The 23,030-nt window shown below is 37.1% G+C and overlaps 1 protein-coding gene across 1 annotated transcript; it reads left to right on the top strand.

Moving 5' to 3' along the window:
- Positions 1-5,547: 5,547 nt before the first annotated feature.
- LOC137716535 (receptor protein-tyrosine kinase CEPR1) lies at positions 5,548-9,341 on the top strand. Its single transcript, XM_068455991.2, has 2 exons — positions 5,548-8,308; positions 8,721-9,341. Exons 1-2 carry the CDS (start codon positions 5,668-5,670, stop codon positions 9,113-9,115), a joined length of 3,036 nt encoding a protein of 1,011 aa, XP_068312092.2. The 5' UTR covers positions 5,548-5,667; the 3' UTR covers positions 9,116-9,341.
- Positions 9,342-23,030: the final 13,689 nt, after the last annotated feature.

The raw sequence follows: 23,030 nt of genomic DNA, 5'->3' as shown, positions 1-23,030 counted from the left end.
AATGACAGAAACTAACAAAAATTGTGTGAGAGTTAAAAAAGTGTATGGATAGCATCACCCAAAATTTATTGTGCACTCAAAATTTTCTATATCTAAAAAGATTTGTTTTTGGAAGGAACCCAAAAACCCTAGCGCAGCTACGTTACTTTCTTGTCCCTCTCCTTTCTCTAAAAGCCCCGGAAGGAAAAAACCATCCTCAGCAGCTGGCCCTAGCCTTTGGCTTTAGGGTCGGTGGCAGCCCCCCGTTTTCTTTGGCTTCCGTCTTGTCTTCTACTCTATTTCTTTATCTGTCTTTCAATTCGTGCTTTGTCTCAGCTATATGAGTCTTTATCTTAGTTTTATCCCTTTTACGCACTCAAATGTAGCTCACGCTTGCCCCATTTCCCCTCCCGATCACACCCTTCTTTCCTACCTCCCCCTTGCCCCCATCTTTTCCAACCGTAATCATGATTTAGATCTTAGAGTGTAGGGCTATATTGATACAAGACCCAACCCTCACACCTCATTGCGATTCGGCTTGTCGAAAAAATTAGGCGAAGTGTGGAACGATTCACATCGAAACATGGGTGTTTCACACACCCCCTTTGCCCTTCCCCTCCTCTTTTTACATTTTGTGACCTTCCTTGCAAGTGTGGTTGTGGAGGCTTTGGTTCTTTGTAGATTGATTTTGCGCAACACTCTCAAATCTAGTTTTTGGTTCGGGTGCTATTTTTAGTTTGGGATGATGTCTTCCTTTGCGGAGGAAGCAGCGGCGGCAGTAGTGGCTGCTGTTTGGCTGTTGGAAATTAGGGTTTAGCTATTGCTTTTTTTTTTTTTTTTTTAAATTTTATTGTTGACTATAGGTCTAAGTCTGTGTGGGTCTCTCTTTATGTCTCGGGTTGTAGCTCTCATTTGATTGTGTTTGTCTTCTCTTTTATGTCTTGTTTTGTTTACGTAAGTTTTATGTTTAGTTTAGACTTAGGCCATCTACACAAAAACACTTTTTAACTTTTTTGCCAAATGTAAACGAAAACACTTTTAATAATCTAAAATCATTTTCAGTTATTTTAAAAACATTTTCAAACATGTCAAAATAAACAAAACCACATAGCTAAAATTGCAAAAAAAATGGAATGACATTGGCTTCATGCAAAATGTGTAAGGATTTTTATTTATATTATTGTATCCTCATATATATCAAAGAAGAAAAAAACAAAAAATCAAAAAAACAAAATAGGGAAAGGTCTTTTGCATTCGAAAGAAAAGGACTTTGCAATGTCCACCGATTAGGTTTTTCTTCAAAGAATGGGCATATGTAGGTTGTGTAAGACAAAAATACAATGGTGCACTCTCTTGGTACCTTTATGTACTGTCTTGGTGTGAATTCACCTACCCAACTTATCCACCTCCATCCAATTAGGAATATTTGTGGATTATTATACTAATCATATCTGCAACTAAACAAAAAGATTCAATAAAACTTCACTCGTTTAATTTCTTTATTCTTTTTATACATGTAGACAGTAGGATTTCCACCATGTAGATTTTGATTGGTCTAAAATGGTCACTTGAAAAAGGGTTGTTTGCCATTATGTGCTGCTTTTTATCTTCAAATAACTGTTTCATTACCTTAATTTCTAAGACACATATACTCGTTTCCCCTCAGGATGTTGGGGAAAGGGTATAAGTTAGGTCCCAACCATACACTACATGCATAAGGGCTTCAAAAGTACTACCATACACAATATGCTTATTATTGAATTAACTTAAGGGCATTGTTCTTCACATTTTAAAAAATTTATCATGTTGCTGTCCTCACACTTCTTTTTGTCTTTCACACACTTTTTTCAATTGCTGATCGTCTGATCGAATTCAAGAAGATTAAAAGACAGAAATCAATAGAGTGTGGAAAGTAAAAAAGGTATGTGGATAGTGTGAGATTTTTTTAATGTGTCAGGAACACAGAGTGGTACGTCTTATATTATTATACAAATAGAGGAATTTTTTTTCTTAAAGTGTCCCTCCACTTGTGTAATGATATTTAGCGTATGTGTCCATGTTTCAAGCATATTGAAAAATCTCTTGTAGATAGTACCACCCTAAATTTATTGTGCACTCTAAATTTGAACCACATTATTGTTAACCTATTATAAGGCTTAGCCCACTACCATGCCCCTTTAATGTAGATAATATCATTTGTTAAAAAAAAAAAAATGATTGTGCGATCCAAATTTTCTATATTTAAAGAGAACTACAATTTTAATGAGTAAACAATAAATTATTAAAGTGTCAATAATAACACTCTTAACTTAAGAGGTGTGATCTCCACACACCCCATTTTACTTCTCACACACCCTTCTAATTTTTGGCCGTCGGATCGGATGAATTAAAGAAGATCAACAGACAGAAATTAACAAGGGATGCGTGAGAAGTAATTTGGGGTGTGTGGATAGCACACCCCTTACTTAATTCTTTCCGGCTGAATTCGAGTGATTGGAAACAGTAAAAAAAAAAAAAAGCATCCAAAAACCAACTAGCAGAATCAGACCAGGTGATGCTTAAGCACTACTGCAGTGGGTATGATTAGTCTAATATTTATTAATTTGACTAGCTTACTATTTAAGTTTACAGTGTATCAGGCTCAGCATATTGTAGTGCAAGTGTTTTCTTAACTATTAGCATATTGTAGTACTCTAGATTCGAGAACTACTAAACTATCGATGAACAAAGTCTACAAGATCGAATCAATCCCACAATACAAGAAGTATTATAGTATGAAAATGGCTATTACTTTGAGGCAATGGCTATTATTTATTTAGAATATAACTCCAAGAAGTCGGTATGCCACAACTAGCTAAAGTCTGCGCATTTGTTATACTATTCACTATTTTGGAAATTAGAGTGATTGAGTTAGACTATTCACTATATAATAAATATTTAAAAGAAGAAATACATGACAAAATAAAGAAATTGCAACGTAATTATTGGAAATTAACCTTGTATGTATATGCACCATAAAATATAGTGTTCCACTGTAAAAGTGTGAGCTACTCGACAAATTTCATAAATAACACTTAACATGAACAGACCAATCTAAATAGCAGAGAGCAAAACTCAAGGGGTTGGTAGAGTGGAAAGTGAGCAAAGGTTTGAAATCTCCAATTTGAGTTCGAACTTCCACGGATGTATTTCTTGGGGCAATCGGCTTTGCTTTCACATACTGTTTCACCCAGGAGCCTAAGTACATTGTCGTCTCATGTGGTACCGGACTGAATGGAATGGGCATGCACCTAATGGGGTCTATGTACCCCTTCTCCTATCTTATTTTCCGATGATATTATGATATTTTTGTGAGGCACCCGCGCTCATCTTGGACGGTTTATGAGATTTATTATGGAATATGGGCTTAACTCAGATCAAGTAGTCAACAATTCAAAATTTTTGGTTTTCTTGGGTAAATATGCGTAATCAAGGTATAGATCTATCAGGAATCTCTTGATATTGGAGTAGGTTATTTTCCATTCAAATATTTATTAGGTGTTCTCCTCTTCCAAGGCCGGCTTATGTGGAGTTACTTTTAATACATTGTGGATAAAGTAAAATGTAAATTTTCAGCTTGAAAGCGTCTTATGATTTCTCAAGCGAGTCTCCTACAGCTTATCTCGTCTGTTATCCAAAGCATTCTAATTTATAGTTTTCAAGTGTGCGATTGGCCTCGTCTTCTTTTAAATCAAGTTCCACATTGGATAAGGAATTTTTTCTGATCAGGTGATTCGGACTCTCGTGCCTTGTGGTACTCCTCTAATTTCTTGGCATGTTTGATGTCGCCCAAAACAGCTTGGTGGCTTAGGGTTAAAGGATTTGGTGTTCAAAATCGCTCATTACTTATGAAGCTTTGTTGGGACATGGTAGATTTTTCATCTCTAGTGGCTATCTTATGCTTGCCTGCTTCTTGCATAGAGGTTTGGTTATTCTTTCCACTTATAAAAAATCTAAGTGTGGCTGGGTTTTAAAAATGTTATGCCAATTATCTCTTCACATTCGACTTGGATTGTGGATGATGGTCCTCAATATCTTTTTTTTTTTTTTTTTGCTCTGTTATTTAGTTGGGTAGGCCTTTGATTTCCTATCTTGACATCCTTGATACTCTTGCTCGTACGGTTAGAGTCCCAATGAGAGACTTTATATGCAATTCTCATTGGAATTTGTCACTGGATTTCATTACTATTTTTCCTCAAGTTGCTACTTTAATTACAGCTACTCCTCTTTCATTGTAGATATCTTCAGACGCTTTATATTGGTCTGGCTATCTCTTTGGTATTCTTACAGCTAAAGAGGCTTATTTTCACTTGCTTAACTTTGATATCCAAGTGCCTTGGGGGAAAATCATTTGGTTTCATCGGATTCAACCAAGGCAAAGCCTAACTGTTTGGAAAAGTTTACAGTCATTTCCTCACTGATACGGTTCTTCAACATATGAGAATTTTGATGATTTTTTGTTGCTCTTTTTAAAATTCAGCTGTTGAGTCTCTCTGTAACATTTTTGTTTTGTAATTCAATTGTTTCTCTCCCTCTCTCTTGCTTTAATGCTTCACGTGTTTTATTTAATTTAGGTTATGCGATTGAGAATCGCACTAGGTTGTTTATGTTTGAAGATTTTTTGTGTCCATTGTTTGAGTATTTGAAGTATTCTCATAATGTTAAGATATTATTTAAGTAGATTATTGTGTACATCTTTGTATTGCGTATTACTTTCTTGCCTTCGTTGTATGTTTCTGTATGCATTTTGAGGGAAGGCTCATTATGGCCCCCTAACTAGGTATATATTTTTTACTTACTAATGAAATTCACTTGTGTCGTCTAGTTTTGTTTATAAAGATTTTAATTATTCCCTATTATGTATAATTTAGTCGAGGATAGGAGACTCCTTTAACAGGTTATGTAGCCTAGACCTATAGCGCACCGGAGAGAAGAAAAAAGATCCTAGCCCCGTCTCTGCTTATGTGACTGAAGGATTGTACTGTATTTGTAATGGCCTTTTGATTGTGCTCTTCTTCCTTAATGAACTTTTTCCGACGGTTCGAATCGGTCGGTTCGGCCAGTTTGCCCACCCTAATTGTTTGGATACTCCAAAGAAGCAGCATGTAGTCCATACTTCACTTCTGTCACAATTATTAAACAGACCACTAACAGGTTGTCAAGTATTGGGTGTCATTCATATCCTGGCTAATTGATATCCATTTCAAAAGAAAGGTCTGTCTTATATCTCATTAGTATTGGGTATTGGGTTTATGTCTAACAATCGAACAAAACATTATATATAAAGATCGATCAGGGGCGTCGATGTCCAACTTTGTGAGTGGTACAGGAAGAGGGTGGGTGGGGGTAGGGGTCCCTCTAATAAGAATGAGATTCAAGGAGAAGAATACAATTTCTCTTAAAAATCTGGGGCATGTGGCTTTCAGTATAAAGCAGTTGGCACTGGTCGATGTTATTCCCCTACTATGTACATCTTTGTGGAGTATAAACGTAAAGATTCTTTATGCAAATAGATATATGCCATCTCTCTCTCTCTCTCTCTCTCTCTCTCTCTCTCTCACACACACACACACACACACACATCAGCAGCAGCAGTACTACTATGTACACGTGCACAAACAGTCCCTCCTTTTTGGTCGTCAAGGCTTCATGTTACTGCTGCACCCAGTGATCCCCTCAATCGTCACATTTATATACCTCTTCCCTGCCACAATTCCTACCAGTTTTTTTAAAACTACCTTCTCTCTCTCTCTCTCTCTCTCTCTCTCTCTCTCCATCTTTGATTTTTCAAACATGGCTTCTTATAATCATACCACCTTCGTCCTTTCTATCTTTCTTATAATTTACTCGCTTTTTAATCCGTCTCAAGCCGTCATCCGTACAAATACTAGCCAGTCTGAGTTTTTTGTGCTCATAATAAAGTCTGTTTCAGCTAACGCCGGGAACTCCCTGTCAGATTGGGATGTCAAAGGAGGGAAACCTTACTGCAACTTCTCCGGTGTCACCTGCAACAACGAAGGGTATGTTGTCGAGCTTGATATATCCAGTAGGTCACTCTCCGGTAACTTTCCTGCAGGCATCTGCTCTTACCTGCCTCAGTTGCGTGTTCTCCGTTTTGGACGTAACAATCTCCGGGGTGACTTTGTGGACAGCATCACCAACTGCTCATTCTTGGAAGAGCTCAACATGGAACATTTGTACCTCAGTCAGACGCTTCCGGATTTTTCACCCATGAAATCTCTGAAGGTTCTTGACATGTCGTACAATTTGTTCATAGGCAAGTTCCCCATGTCAGTGTTCAACCTCACCAATCTTGAGGTACTCAACTTCAACGAAAACGAAGGTTTCAACTTGTGGCAGCTTCCGGAGGACATCACTCGGCTGACAAAGCTCAAATCTATGATCTTGACAACGTGCATGATTGAAGGAAAGATCCCGGCATCAATTGGAAAAATGACTTCTCTTGTTGATCTCGAATTGAGCGGCAATTTCCTGGGTGGTGAAATTCCGGCTGAGATCGGTTTGCTCAAGAATTTGAAACAGTTGGAGCTCTACTACAACCAACTTGTTGGAACTATACCCGAGGAGCTTGGAAATCTCACTGGCCTGGTAGAGTTAGACATGTCAGTCAATAAGCTGACTGGAAGGATTCCGGAATCTATTTGTCGCCTTCCCAAGCTCCAAGTCCTGCAGCTTTACAACAACAGTCTTTCAGGTGAAATCCCAAGTGCCATCGCAGACTCGAAAACACTGAGCATGCTGTCGCTTTATGACAACTTCCTGACAGGAGAAATTCCTCGAAATCTGGGGCACTCATCACCAATGATTGTCCTAGACTTGTCCGAGAACCATTTTTCCGGTCCATTGCCAACGGAGGTTTGCAAGGGAGGTGAGTTACTCTACTTTCTTATGCTGGACAATAAGTTATCCGGAGAGATACCAGAGAGCTACTCAGAATGCCAGTCTCTTCTTCGATTTCGACTTAGCCATAATCATCTGGAGGGCTCAATACCTGCAGGACTTCTTAGTCTTCCCCATGTTTCGATCTTTGATTTGGGTTACAATAATTTGAGTGGTCAGATCGCAGATACAATTGGAAGAGCTAGAAACTTGTCAGAATTGTTTATACAAAGCAACAAGATTTCAGGTGTTCTACCACCTGCAGTCTCTGGAGCAATCAGCCTAGTAAAGATTGACTTCAGTAATAATCTTCTTTCTGGTCCAATTCCTTCTGCAATTGGAAACTTAAAGAAGCTTAATTTACTGATGTTACAAGGCAACAAGCTCAACTCTTCCATTCCCGATTCTCTTTCTTCACTAAAATCTCTCAATGTTCTTGATCTCTCCGACAACCTCTTGACCGGAAACATCCCAGAGAGTCTCGTTGAATTATTACCAAACTCCATCAACTTCTCAAACAATAAGCTTTCTGGTCCAATTCCTCTCTCATTGATAAAAGGCGGGTTGGTGGAAAGCTTTTCCGGCAACCCAGGCCTCTGTGTTAAAGTTTCATCAGATCAAAATAATTTTCCCATATGTTCACAATCTCTTAACAAAAAAAAGTTGAATTCTTTCTGGGTAGTTACAGTTTCAGTAGTCTTCCTCCTCATTGGAGCTTTGCTCTTCCTAAAGCGCCGGTTTGGAAGAAGAGCAGAGGTGGAACATGATGAGAGCCTGTCCTCATCATTCTTCTCATATGATGTAAAGAGCTTCCATCGAATAAGCTTTGACCACCGCGAGGTCATTGAAGCCATGGTTGATAAGAACATAGTAGGCGATGGAGGATCAGGGACAGTGTACAAGATTGAGCTGAGCAGCGGGGATGTGATTGCAGTGAAGAGGCTGTGGAGTAGAAAAGCAAAAGATTCTGCGGAAGATCAGCTGTTCATACACAAGGAGTTGAAAACTGAGGTTGAGACGCTGGGAAGTATAAGGCACAAAAACATTGTCAAATTGTACTGCTACTTCTCAAGCTCGGACTGCAACCTTTTGGTTTATGAGTATATGCCAAATGGTAACCTTTGGGATGCTCTTCACAAAGGTTGGATCCATCTAGATTGGCCTACTCGTCACCAGATTGCCCTCGGGATTGCGCAGGGTTTGGCATACCTCCACCATGATCTGTTGCTTCCAATTATTCACAGAGATATCAAGTCTACCAACATCCTGCTTGATGTCAATAACCAACCCAAGGTTGCAGATTTTGGCATAGCCAAGGTTTTACAAGCAAGAGCAGGAAAAGATTCCACCACCACTGTTATTGCTGGGACTTATGGTTACTTAGCCCCAGGTAATTTCCCGATCCAACTTTCTAAAGATTTAATTAAACATTTACAGTTTTAGTAAAAAGATTATATATTGTGTAGACCTAAGCATAGTCAAGTTGTCTAAAGCAGTGCTCTTCCTCGTCATCACCCAAGTTCGAATTCCCCTCCCAATGTTTCAAATTAGATTAGAATATCACTTAGATAAAAAAAAAGAAAAAAAAAAAAACACATTATGTGTTACTTATTGTATCAAATTTGTCCTTGGTAACTCTTGTGCAGCCACTTTTTGATGGTTGCTCGTAGTTGTTACCTTTTTAGGCTAAACAAGTACTATATCTTGATTTACTTTTACTAAGCTGTGTTTTGACTTAAATTAGTAACTAATCCAGATCATGTTTAACTAAATTTAACTGATTAATTTGTTTTTGGCGACAGAATATGCATATTCATCCAAAGCAACAACTAAGTGTGACGTCTACAGTTTTGGGGTAGTTTTGATGGAGTTGATAACAGGGAAGAAGCCAGTGGAGGCAGAGTTTGGAGACAACAAGAACATCATATATTGGGTTTCAAACAAAGTGGACACCAAAGAAGGAGCTACGGAAGTGCTGGACAAGCGATTATCGGACTCATTCAAGGAGGAGATGATCCAGGTTCTTCGCATTGCCGTTCGATGCACCTACAAGGCGCCTTCGCTGCGCCCGAGCATGAAGGAGGTCGTTCAGCTGCTGATTGAAGCTGACCCTTGCAGATTTGATTCATGCAAGTCATCAACTAAGACCAAAGAAGCACCAAATGTGACAAAGGTCAAGAACCCTTATGAGTTATGATTTGCATGGAAGAGTTTGCTTGTTGGGTCCCACGGTCCTAGGTTAAAGAGTGTTATATAGCACATATATATATGATAACCATGTAATTAAAGTCCTCTCAAACTGATTGGGGGACTGGTCATAAAGGTATAACTGATTACTCTCTTTAAGCTTCTTTTTTTTTTTTCCTGAAGGTGGTTTGTAGAGTCAATGTCTCAATCTTTTTATCTACTTTTCAATTTTCTAATTTTGATTTTGTAAGGATTTAGGAATTCAGTCACTATAGCTGCTTTTTTTACAGTAACCCTAGCTCATCAGCATCCCCATTTTTTTAGGGATCAACCAATCCAATCCTTCCTAGCTTTTGTGAATATTGCTTTTTCGTCTTTATCTTTTGTGCTCTTTTGTATTGGAGTGGAGGATAAAAAGCACATATATGTTAGTGAGGAGTGGAGGGTTGTGAATTGTATGAGAGCTTTTTCTGTTCATCAAGAAATGGGTTCCTGATTCTGAAAATAAAGTTAAGGAGGCATATATGATTCTTGTGCGGAGGGGCCAATTGAGTTAGCAACCCATTGGGGCTGATTGACAGCTCAGCATATCTTAGAAGACCATATTCTAAACAAGTCTGATTAATGAGAGATAGATTCAAATTCCAGTGCAAGGGGACGGACACATTATCCTAACTAACTGACCTAACTTATATTTGCAACTTTTATCTCCATTTAAGTTAAGAATAGCGGAGAACGCAATAAATCTTCTTATTCTTTTTTGTGTTGTTTCCATCTTTTTCTACATGAACTTGATTCATTTTTTTTGAAATGGGGTGTGTGCTTATCTTACGCTACCAGTCCTAAGTCCAAATAAAAGAGGCAAGGGAGGGTGTCAGGTAGTCGACAGCCGACACCTTATTTTCACGTCGAATCCATATGATATAAATCTTATATGAAATTGCCCTAAAGCTAGGTCACCACTCGAAGTGATGTGTTATGTGGCTCAAGCACATTGATAAGTGAGTAAGGGTCGTTGTTTCTCCATCGACAATGTTAGTTGAGTAATAGTACTATAAAAACTTCTTTTTGAACGACTCCACTCAAAGTTATTTAGAAGCATCTATTGACATCAACTTTACCCAGGATATGCAAAATTAGTATCGTTGACCTTACTGGATGGGTGAGATAAAAAAAGTTAGGACATGAAGGTAAGGTTCAAGAGAGTATAATGTGCTTAGGAACATGGAATATAGGAACCCTAACGGGAAAATCTATAGAAGTAATGGTAGGTATGGTGAGGAGAAAGATAAGTATTATGTGCCTTCAGGAAACTAAGTGGGTTGGTCTTAAGGCAAAGGATCCCGAAAACTCAGGTTTTAAGCTTTGGTATTCAGGAACAAACAGATTGAGAAATTGTGTTGGCATCATTGTGGATAAAACTCTAACAAAAGATGTTGTAGATGCTAAGAGGGTTAGGGATACAATTATAGCAATCAAGATTGCGATAGAACAATAACTCATCAATGTGATTAGTGTGTATGCACCTCAAGTTAGGTTGGATAGGAGTCTAAGGGAGAAATTTTGGGAAGATCTTGGAGAATTGATTCAAAGAATTTCTCAAAATGAGAAGTTACTCATAGAAGGAGATTTAAATGGACAAGTGAGCAAAAAGACAGTGAATTATAGGGGTTTCCATGGTGGTCACGAGTTAAGGGAGAGAAATGAGGTAGGGGAAGCCATTTTGGGTTTTGCAAGGACGTACAATCTCTTTCTAGCCAATACCTTATTTAAGAATAGAGAAAAACATGTGGTGCCTACAAGAATGGGTCATAAAAATCACAAATAGATTTCTTTTTGATGAGGAAAGGGGATTGTGTAACTTGTAAGGATTGCAAAGTTATACTGAGAAAGAGCCTGGCTAACCCACATCACATGTTGGTGATGGATGTACATATAAAAAAAAGATAGAAGAAACAACAAGACCTTGATGTGTCCAAGAACTAGATGGTGGAATCTAAAAGGAGAAAAACAAGTCACTTTCAAAAAGAAATTGCTCACCCAATGCGTTTGGGATATAGGGGGGAACACTAACAAAATGTCGAATTCCATGGCCAACTGTATCCAAAAAGTTACAAAATGAGTATTAGGAGAGACCAAGGGTTTTACTCCACATCGAAAAATATCATGATGGTGGAAGGATGAGGTACATGATAAGGTTAAAGCTAAGAAGGAATGTTGTAAAGTTTTATACGAGGATAAAATTGATGAAAATTGTGAGAGGTATAAAATAATGAATAAGGAGGCGAAGAAAGCTATAAGAGAAGCGAAGCTAGCAGCTTTTGACAATATGTATAAGTGGTTAGATATCAAAGAAGGAGAACTTGATATCTATAAACTGGCTAGAGCAAGAGAAAGAAAGACGAGAATTAAACCAAGTAAAGTGCATCAAGGATGATATACAAATGTTTTAGCTAAGGAGAACGTAGTTAAAGACATATGAAGAGCTCTTTTCATAATCTTTTTCAATGAAGCACACGAAATGAGTACTTTTTTGGGTGAGTTGAGTAACTTGGAAAAGTGTAGAAATTACTTCTTCTGCCGCCGAATCAAGAAAAATGAAGTGGTTGTGGCTTTGAACAAGATTAAGCATAGAAAGTAGTAGGTCCCAACGGTATACCGATTGAAGTGTAAAAGTTCTTGGGAGCGACGAGTATAGCATGGCACACGAGCCTTTTCAATAAGATTTTGAAAACAAAAAAGATGCCAAACGTGTGGCCAAAAAACACTTTGGTGCCTATCTACAAGCATAATGGCGACATACAAAATACAATGAAGATTTGGGAGAGAGTAATTGAGCATAGGTTGAGGCAAGAGACGCGAGTAACAATTATGGTTCATGTCAGGGCGCTCGAGTATGGAGGCAGTCTATCTCTTACGAAGACCAATGGAACAACATAGAGATGTGCAAGAATTTGCACATGGTGTTTATAGATTTTTTTTTTTTTAAAAAAAAAATGTATGATAAGGTCTCAAGAGAAATTCTTTGGAGGATTTTATAGAAGAAAGAAGTACGAATAGCGTATATCCAAGCAACAAAGGATATATATGAAGGAGTAAGGACTGCAATAAGTACTCATGAAGGACAAATTGAAAGTTTTCCCATAACTATAGGGTTAATGAGACATATTTAAGATGGTATCTCTTAGTGTATGCTTTTAGCAGATGATATAGTGCTGATAGATGAATCAAGGAGGGATTAAATGTGAAGCTTAACCTTTGGCAGGAAATGTTGGAATCCAAAGGTCTTCTCCTAAGTAGGTCAAAGATATAGTATATGGAGTGCAAGTTCAGTGGGAATAGGGCCCTAAATGAGATAGGAGTGAAGATTGAAGATCAGGAAGTACAAAAGAGTGAACACTTTTGTTATCTTGAACCTATTTGCAAAAGAACAAAAAGTTTGATGGAGATCCTAACCATAGAATACAAGCTGGATGGATGAAGTGGAAGAGTTTATAAGGTATATTGTGCTACCACTGTAAGCTAATAAAGTTCAAGGGAAAATTTTATAGGACGGCAATATGACACATTAATGTTTTATTGCACGAAATGTTGGGCGATCAAGGATTGACACATGCAAAATAAAATGAGTATAGTAGAGATGAGAATGTTTCACTGGATGTGTGAGCACATGAGAAAGAATATGTTTAAAAACAAGGATATCTGAGGTAAAGTAGGAGTTGCCGCAATTGAAGATAAGATGAGAGAAAATCGTTTAAGGTGTTTCGGACATGTGAAACGAAGAGCAACAAATGCTCCCATTAAAAAATAAATTATGGGACAGAGGTTTAGAGTGAAAGGGGTAGATGAAGACCTAGGAAGACATGAAGTACTTGAAGCTAATGAAATACTTAGTGCAAAACCGAGCATAATAATGTTTTAGGATTCATATAACCAATCTAACTTAATAGGATACAATTTTATTATTATTGTTGTTGAGGTGTGTACATGAAACATCACCAAACTAGTTTCACCATCGATAGTGAGGCGTGAAGCCTCCACTCACAAGGTGGAAAAAAGTCTTTAATGATTGAAGGCATTCTAATTGTGACATAATTCTTCCATTTCTCTCAAATTCATTTCTTCTAAATATTGTATCACTGCCTAGTTTTATGCTGCTCTATAACTAGCTTGATCATGTTATAGACAATATCATGTTCAACCTACAATTCATCATTTTTCATTTTCCTCTAGAAGACCAAGGGTGGACTTAAATACAAGGCAGAGATTATGAAAATACAATTAAGTGGATTGTGATTATTGGACCCTACCAAAAAAATTGATCCGTCAATTTAACAGTCACAACAACTTTCTGGTTAATTTATATCCTAATAGAGAAGGAAGAACCCCATAATTTAACGGCTACAAAAACGTTCGCATCGTCTACGAGTTCGTACTGTATAAGAAAAATCCAAAAGCATACATCTTAAAAGTGTAGTAAAAGATCAGTCTCACAAGAGTTGAGTCATGTCACATAAATATTAATTGAGATAGAAAAGCAGTCAGCCATTGAGCGCATAGTAGTAGTTTGGAAAGACAAGTTGTGAAACAATCATACACACATACTGTACATACATACATATATATATATATATATATATATATATTTAAAAAAAAAAAGGATCTCTATTTGCTGAAAAAAAAATGAATTAGGTTTGGGACCCATTCTACATCAAACTTTAACGATTTGAACTGTTTATTTTGTAAGTCTCTATTCATAAATCATCATTGCAAAAAAATTAGTTAATTTGAAACCATTTGCTTACTTAATTGTTACGATAAAATCTTAATATTTCTTAGAACATAATCTTTGTCAATTTTTTTAAATTTAATTAGACGCCTAAAGTATTTTCGATTTGATTAATATTTTGCATAAATGATCTATAATGTGCAACATAAAAAATAAACAATTCGAATCATTAAAATTTGATGTAATATAAGGCTTACAACTAATCTTTGTTTTTAAAAAGAATGAGAATCTTTTTTTTAAAAAGTTGATGTATACACATATAGCATGATTCATGAAGTACAGGTGCGTGTGTTTGCAACCGTGTGAGCAAACACGTTTGCAATGCAGGTCTGTTTGCGTCCAACTTTGTGAGTGAGTGGCGCTCGGGGTCCTCTTATCAGAATGAGATTCATGGAGGCAAATATTTATTTTTTCTTTTGGCTTGGTGGAGACTCCATGGAGATCAAAAGCAACAAGCTTTCAACAGCTTAAAGTAAATAATGGTTCTTCAAACGAAAGGGACATCGTGTGTATCATGGCAAAAATGCATAGCTGTAAATTCTAAGTTGATTGGATTCGGTCATTTCCGCATGATAGGGATCAGATCCTTTTTCATCAAATCCACTTAGTTTGGGATCCAGATCGTTAGATTTTGATCCAACGGCTACAAATAGGGAGCCCTTTTAAAAATTATAATAACTGTAACTGTTAGATCAAAATTTAACAGTCCGAATCCCGAACTAAGTAGATTTAGTGGAAAGGGATCCGGAGATGATCCCTTTCCATTTCCACAAACACCTTGCAAATTGCAATCATTCTTTGGATCTTTTCCACCAAATCCATCAAGACACACAATTTGGATCTTTGAAATTTGATCTAACTACTACAAACAGGAACCCACTTGAAAAGTTATAATAACTTTAACCGTTGGATCAAATTTTAATGATTCAGATTGTGTACTTTGGTGGACTTGATGAAAATGATCCGTCCATTCTTTTGAGTTACCATCATTGACTGACTACTTTCCAAAATCCAAAGACGTGTCATGTTCTTAACATGAAATATAAAGGACATAAGATTGAATTTTTGACTCCATATAGTCCTTCAAGACAATAAGCTTGACTTTTTGACTCCATATAGTCCTTGAAGACAAAGTTGCTGATGTCTGGTTTTTTTTTTTTGTTTTTTTTATGGTGTAAACTAGGAATTCACATTCCGGGCTAAGAAGCAAACAGGTACAAGAATGCCTACCACGAGGCAAACACCAAGATAGACCAACCAAGACCAAAGCAGTGAACGGTGATACAACCAACAGACACTTCAACCAAGTAAAAGTGTCACCCCAAACATCACCACAGCTAAGTTAATGAGAACACGAAAGATCATAATTACACAAGACATGAACTAACGAAGATGGAGACCTCTCGACCCACACAAAATCACACATCTCTGTAAGATCAGCCGACGCAAGAGCATCCCCGCAATATTGGCTAATGTCTGTTTGGAAATGACAAAATAGGAGTAGGTATTACCGCCACTATCTCGTAACCCTATTTTTTTATTACCATCTGACGTGATTATAAGTGAATGACATTTACGGTGATTCGAAAAGATAAACAAACAAACTATAGCCGCATCGGTTGGAATTTCAAAGTTGAGTTACGAATTGGTGTCTTTAGGATTATTGGACGAAATGAGTATCAAAGGTAATAAATTATTGATGTTTGACTAACCATGACATTCACAAACAGAAAACAATACACAATTATAACAATGATTACTATGTCCACAAATGAAGCACTGATGAGCCCAAGCAATGGTGGTTTAAATTTAATTGGGTTGAAAATCATACCACATGAGAATTTTACATGCATTCCACTTTCACAGTACAGACTCAATCTAGAAATGCTACTTGATTCATTGAGAAATAGATAGCAGCAAGAAATGTGCTACTTGATTCGTTGAGAAATAGATAGCAGCAAGACATAGTAAAGTAATTAAAAAACTTGACACCAAGCACTTTTGTTTTTCTCCGATGAATGTCACGACTAACGAGTGTGTTCTATACTATAAGTCTCAGAAAAGAGAATCACACCCATTGTAAATTGTAACATACTCGCCGTTGTCATCTACTCGTTTGGTTTAGATTCCACGGACACGTTGAAAACCCCCTCACAAACACCCTACTTTGAGCCCTTCGCATTGATGAGTGGTTTGGGCTCATTCAGCCAAGTTGGATGGAATTGAGTATCAACATTACTACTCCTACAAGAACTCTTTCATGCACAACCGAAAGGTATGTGGTGTTGAATTAAACATGGTAAAATACCAAAAATATATATGATAATATTTGGAAATTTCTTGTATATTCATTAATCTTCAAAGTGTAGTATATAGGAGTTACAATTGGTATTATATATGCACTTCGTCAATGTGGGACAACAGACTACTATTTACACTTTAACTAATATATAAATATATAACTCGCAACACTCCCCCTCAAGTTGGAGCAAAGATGTCACGCATGCCCAACTTGTTGAGCGAGTTGGAAAACACACTATTAGAAACAACCTTAGTAAGCACATCAGCAAGTCGATCTTGAGATCCTACAAACGAAAAATTAACAATTCCAGCATCCAATTTTTCCTTGATGAAATGTCAATCAATATCCACATGTTTTGTTTGATCAAGTTGCACTAGATTATGAGCAATCTCAATAATAGACTTGTTATCACAATGAAGTTTCATAACACCCTTGGGTTTAAATCCAAGATCTCTCAACATTTTTTTTCAACCACAACAACTCACATAAACCATAAGATATACCACGAAACTCAGCTTCAGCAGTTGACCGAGCCACCACTTTTTGTTTCTTGCTTCTCCAAGTAACTAGATTACCACCCACAAAAGTAAAGTATCCAGATGTAGATTGCCGGTCAATGATAAAACTAGCCCAATCTGCATTTGTATACCCTTCTACATTCAAATGACCATTCTTGGAGAAAATCAAGCCTTTGCCAGGAGCCATCTTCAAGTACCTCAAAATACGGATTACTGCATCCATATGAGCTTCACTAGGTGAGTGCATAAAGTGACATACCACATTAACTGCATAAGCAATGTTAGGGCGAGTGTGAGACAAATAAATTAATCTCCCCACAAGCCTCTGATACCGTTCTTTATGAGTAGGAACTTGATCTGAAAATAAGCCCAAACAATGATTCTAGTCAATCGAAGTATCAACAAGTTTGCAATCTAACATACCTGTTTCAGCTAATAAATCAAGAACATACTTTCGTTGAGACAGAAAAATACCATGCTTGGATCGTGCAACCTCGATTTCAGAAAATACTTCAATTCACCCAATTCTTTCATCTCAAATTCAGTAGCTAGGTATTTTTGAAGGCGTTGTACCTCCTCTTGATCATCACCAGTCACTATTATGTCATCAACATAAATAATCAATGCAGTTAGCGTACCATTTCATTGCTTTAGAAATAGAGTATTATCTGAATGACTCTAAAAATACCCAAACTTCTTCATTAAACTTGTAAACCTCCGAAACCACGCTCTAGGAGATTGTTTCAAACCATACGAAGCCTTTCGCAATCTGCACACAACACCTTTTTCAGGGGATATACCGATACCAGGTGGGAGATCCATATAAACTTCCTCCTTAAGATCACCATGAAGGAAAGCATTTTTAACATCAAACTGCAATAGGGGCTAATCCTGGTTTGCTACCAAAGAATGCAAACACGAACAATGTTAAGTTAGGCAACAAGAGCAAAAGTCTCCTGATAGTCCACACCATATGTTTAAGTATAACCCTTAGCAACTAATCTGGCTTTGTACCGGTCAATAGAACCATCTGCTTTATACTTAATAGTGAACACATATCTACATCCAACAACTTTCTTCCGGTTTGGCAACAGAACCAAATCCCAACTGGAATTCTTTTTCAAAGCTTCCATCTAAACATTCATGGCATAACCCACGACAAAGTATCCTGAAATTTTTTTAGAACCGATACACTAGATAGCTGACATGTGTAAGATGCATATGGTTTGGACAAACGATGAGTAAACACATAGTTGTTGATAGGATACTTGGCTTTAGCATGCATATCAGGCTCATATTGTACTTTAGGTTTTCTACGAATAACTCATGGAGGCAACTTATACAACAACAACAATAAAAACAAAACCTTTTCCCACTAAGTGGGGTCGGCAACTGATAAGTAGAAGAATTATCACAAATTTACCTTATGTGGGTCACATTTGGTACCAAATCATTAGAAGAATCATCACTGAACGAACCATCAAGAAGTAACTCGTTAGTCATACTAGCAGCAGGCAACTTGTCATCAAAGGGCAATTCGTCAGCCATTCCAACAATAGGCAACTCGTTGGGCACATTCGACGGGTCGTCAGTAAAAATAGTCTCAAGAATGATAGTTGATTGATCACCATCTATAGCTGACTGGTCAGTATCACGCAGCATAATAGGTTTCGTCCTCAACTCTGTCCGTAACATATCATTCATACAATTTCTTTGAATCTACACTTCATTTTCCCTCTCCCCCTGAAGTGGAGAGTCGAAAGAAGGCATCACAAAATACGAAACTTTCTCGTGGAATATGACGTCCATGGTAATATAAGTTTTGTAAGTCGGAGGATGATAACACTTACAGTCTTTTTGATTGTTAACATATCCAAGAAATACACATCGGAGAGCACAGGCATCAAGTTTACTCCGTTAATAAGAGTAGACATGCACATAGGCCACGCACCCAAACACTTTCGGAGGAAGTTTGGATACAAAAACAGAAGAAAAATGTTTTTGTAACACATCAAATAGTGTCTGAAAATCAAGAACCCTACTTGGAACACAATTTATCAAGTACACAACAAGAAAACAAAATGCCCCCACAAATGATTAGGAACATATTTATCCAACATTAAGGAGTGAGCAACCTCCATTATTTTACGATTCTTCCGTTCGGACACACCATTTTGTTGGGATGTAAACGGGGGAGTCGTCTGGTGAATAATACCATGATCACGGAAAAAGCATGCCAAAGTGTGATTCACATATTCTCCTCCGTTATTAGACCTGAAGACCTTAACCTTGGTCTGAAGCTGAGTAGACACCATTGCACAAAATTCTTGAATAAGTGAAGGGACATCACTCTTATTCTTCATCAAGAACAACTAAGTTAATCGAGTACAATCATCAATAAAAGTAATAAACCAACAAAATCCATTAGAAGTAACCTTTGCCGGACCCCACACATCAGAATGTATCAAATCAAATTGCAAAGTAGCTCTAGAATCACTTATAGAAAAGGAAGCACGATGACTCTTAGCCATGACACATGCTTCACACTTGAACTCTGAATCACTACAAGTGCGAAACAAAGAAGGAAATAGATGCTTCATATAATTGAATAATGGATGTCCCAAACGTTGATGCCACAACCAAATTTGATGTTTGTCATCCACTTTAGCACTTAGCAATTGATGATTATTTGAACCTGAAGTAATAGTATCCTCCATGGTTAAGATGTACAAACCCTCAATTCTTTTACCACGACCAATTATCTTCTGAGTTTGAATGTCTTGAAAATAACAATACGTGGGGTAGAAGTGAGCGGAACAATATAAGGTATCAAGTAGTTTTCCTACCGACAAAAGATTACACTTAACATCAGGAACAAGTAAAGCATGGACCAGTGATAAGGTCGGGGTGAGAGAGATGGTGCCTTCACCCTTCACAGGGGAAGATGCTCCATTTGCATTAGTAATATATGAATTACAAACATAGTCACATAACTCATCAAACACTCTAGCATCACCAATTACATGAACAGTGGCCGTACCAATTATCCATATATTTGTTCCACGAAGATGCATAACAAAACTATGATTATATTGAGCCATTTAGCTAAAACACGAACAATAAGGACACAAAAGATACGAGGAGGAATTATGACAATTTACCAAAACACTGTAACAAAATCACTGTTGCGGACTATTCTTGGTATTGTAGCACGACACTATTCTTTTTTTTTTTTTTTTTTTTTTGGCACAATACTAAGTAAAGTGAGCACAAAATTAAAGTACATAGGTCACCAAGAGCAAACTGCTCTGATGCCATGTTGAATTAAACATTGTAAAATACCAAAAATATATATGACAATATTTGAGATTTTCTTGTATATTCAATAATCTTCAAAGTGAAATATATATATATATATATATATATATATATATATATAGGAGTTACAATTGATATTACATATGCACTTTGTCAATGTGAGACAACAGACTACTATTTACACTTTAACTAATATATTAATATATAACTCGCAACATGTGGCACAAAAACTCTAGCGCAATGTTTTGAGTTTATTACAATGACTTACTTGAGCATTGAAGAGTTCTTTGCAAGCAACCGACTAATGTAGGACGAAATAAAAAAGTTGAAGGACTAAGGTGAAAACACCTCATAGTAAAACTAGTTTTTTACTATGGTAGCAAATCATGTACTAAAATAAAACGTTTTCTTCCTAAATGGTACATAGTACCTAAATGTAAGCGGTTTTTTCATTGTTACGCTTCTGAATCTAAATAATTATGTTACATTGATTTGGTGTTTGTCCAAAATGTTTTCATTGTCGTGTTTATTTAACATTATTTAAAAGATTAAGGACCAAGTTGAGACAATAATTTTTTTTTTAAACCAAAGTGAAATCACCAATGCATTTAAGGGGTTAATTTTGTAATTAACTCTAAGGGGGATCAATTATGCAATTAACTCAATAAGTTAAAAGTTAGTAAATGGACTAGCTCAGCATAGCATTGGGCCTTTTTAAAGTGATCATGGACTGGCTTGGGCCTTACTATTTTTGGCTTATTTTTTGTTACGGTCATTGAAACTCGATTTTGACCCTACTTTGCTTCTGTAACTCCCACCACTTTACTCTTGAAATTCAAAAGTTGCTATACTTTACCATGTTTTCATTTTTTCTATTAAATGCCTGTTAAAGTCGCTGACGTGGATGGTAAAATTGTAATATTATAGACTTATTTTTAGATATGCTCCCTGAAACTCAATTTTGATCCCGCTTTACCCCTTGAAACTCAAAAGTCGCCACTTTACTACATGAAATTCCAAATTCGCTCCATTTTGACTTGTAGATTCTCTGTCTATCTCTTCTCCCTAAAACTCAAAAGTCACCCCTTGGGACATATGTGGGACTCAACACCAAATATGATTATGTCGCATGTACTAATAAATTTGATTATAAATCTCCACTATGCATTAACATTCAACAATCATATAAGGATTGGAATTTTTTTGGTGTGTTGTGCCTGAGTTTCAAAGATCTAGAAAAAAAATGAAAAAGAAATTGATTAGTCTCGTGCACCCAAATCAAACTGACATAACGGAAGAAAAAAGTGTTTTGCCCCAATTCCACGGATAGTAAATCAATCTTAGAGAAAGAGAGAGAGGGGGAGATTGGTTTGATAACTTGATAATGAGGAAAAGAAGAGGGAGTTCTCACCGGCGAGATGGGGTCAGTAGTGGTGGGATAAACGACTCCAAGAAGTCGTTCTCTTCTTTTAGGGTTTTAGATCACCATAATACATGTTCCTCTTCTTTCACATATGCATTTTTTAGTCCACGTCAACATATTTGATGGATTTTGAACATAATTGGCAGAATTAAGGTAATATGGAGCGAACTTTGAGTTTTATGGAGTAAAATGATGACTTTTGAGTTTTAGGGGCAAAGTGGGATGAAAGTCGAGTTCCAAAGGGGTAACAAAAAAGAATCCTATGATATTACAATTTTACCCATCCACTTTAGCAACTTTAACAGGTAACTGACAGAAGAAACGGTAACATGGTAAAGTGGAGCGACTTTTGAGTTTTAGAGAATAAAGTGGCAACTTTTGAGTTACAGGGCAAAGTGGGATCAAAATCGATTTCCAAGGGTTGTAGGTAAAAATAAGCCTTTTTTTTATATGACAATATTATACACTAAAGGTGAAGAACTTGGATTAAGTCAAATAATGAGTCAACTAACAAATTAACATCAAAATCACCATGCACAAGATTTAGACCTCCTACTTACTAATAGAAAAAATACCAATGATTAAGTGGCAATAAATTCGGTCATCCTATTTGTATGAGTTTAAGCACCAAACTTATTACGTCAAAATGTGCAACACAAAACACACATTAAAACTCAATTGTTCAAAAACTTTTTAATTTTCATTAACAATGACGCATTATGAAATTCGAAATTGTGATAGAAAGTTTATACTATATATACCACCAATTAACAACTTGAAGATACAAGTCGAGTTCCAAATGGATAGTTGGCATGGAAACAATATCATAAGTAGTGTTGTTGTGCTTCCATGGCTAGATCACAGACACATATCTTCCTTCCTAAAGCTTGCCCAGAAGCTCTTCCGAGAGAAATTTTCACGTCTTTTTTTGTTCCATGCCTATAATTCTCAACTCCGTCAAGCCAAAACTTCCCGAAACATACTGTTGACCCTAAAAATTACAAAGCCTACACCGCGCGCAGGCTGAATAACTAATAAGCTAACTAAGTCTTTCGGTTAAATGCGGGGCGTGCCAACTGGTCAGCCGAGCTCGGCCGAGGAGTAAAATTTGTTGACGTTGCGTTGAGCACGTTGCTGACTTCTCTATCTTGCGATTGCGACCGAGGAAGGAACATTCTCGACCTCTGGGTTCTAGAGCCTGAAGATAAGGCTGCTAGTTCTGCGAAGTTCACAAATCGTCAGCGCCGGATTCGGACACAGTGATTATATTTGTGAGAGTATAAGCACGTCGAATCGACACCAGACTGTACGGACACAAGTATTCAAAGGTGATGTATGTCTTGATCGTAAACGTGATTCGGCCGTCAGAATGCCGAACTCTGAAACTCACTTGTGAGTATCCAATCATAAAATCACTCGGCGCTCAACACGCCGAATATCGTAACTCGTAACACCTTATTTCGCCGCGAAGGCTAATAAGATGACCCCTACCAATAAGGATTCGAAAACCCTTCTCGGTCGAGACTTAGATAGGTAACCAGTCAGCCTCGACGTAGTGCTGGTTATCCAAACTGA

This window comes from Pyrus communis, chromosome 15 (assembly GCF_041283825.1).
Source record: "Pyrus communis isolate YQ-2024b chromosome 15, ASM4128382v1, whole genome shotgun sequence".
NCBI lineage: Eukaryota > Viridiplantae > Streptophyta > Magnoliopsida > Rosales > Rosaceae > Pyrus > Pyrus communis.
This window is presented reverse-complemented; position numbering and strand designations above follow the sequence as displayed.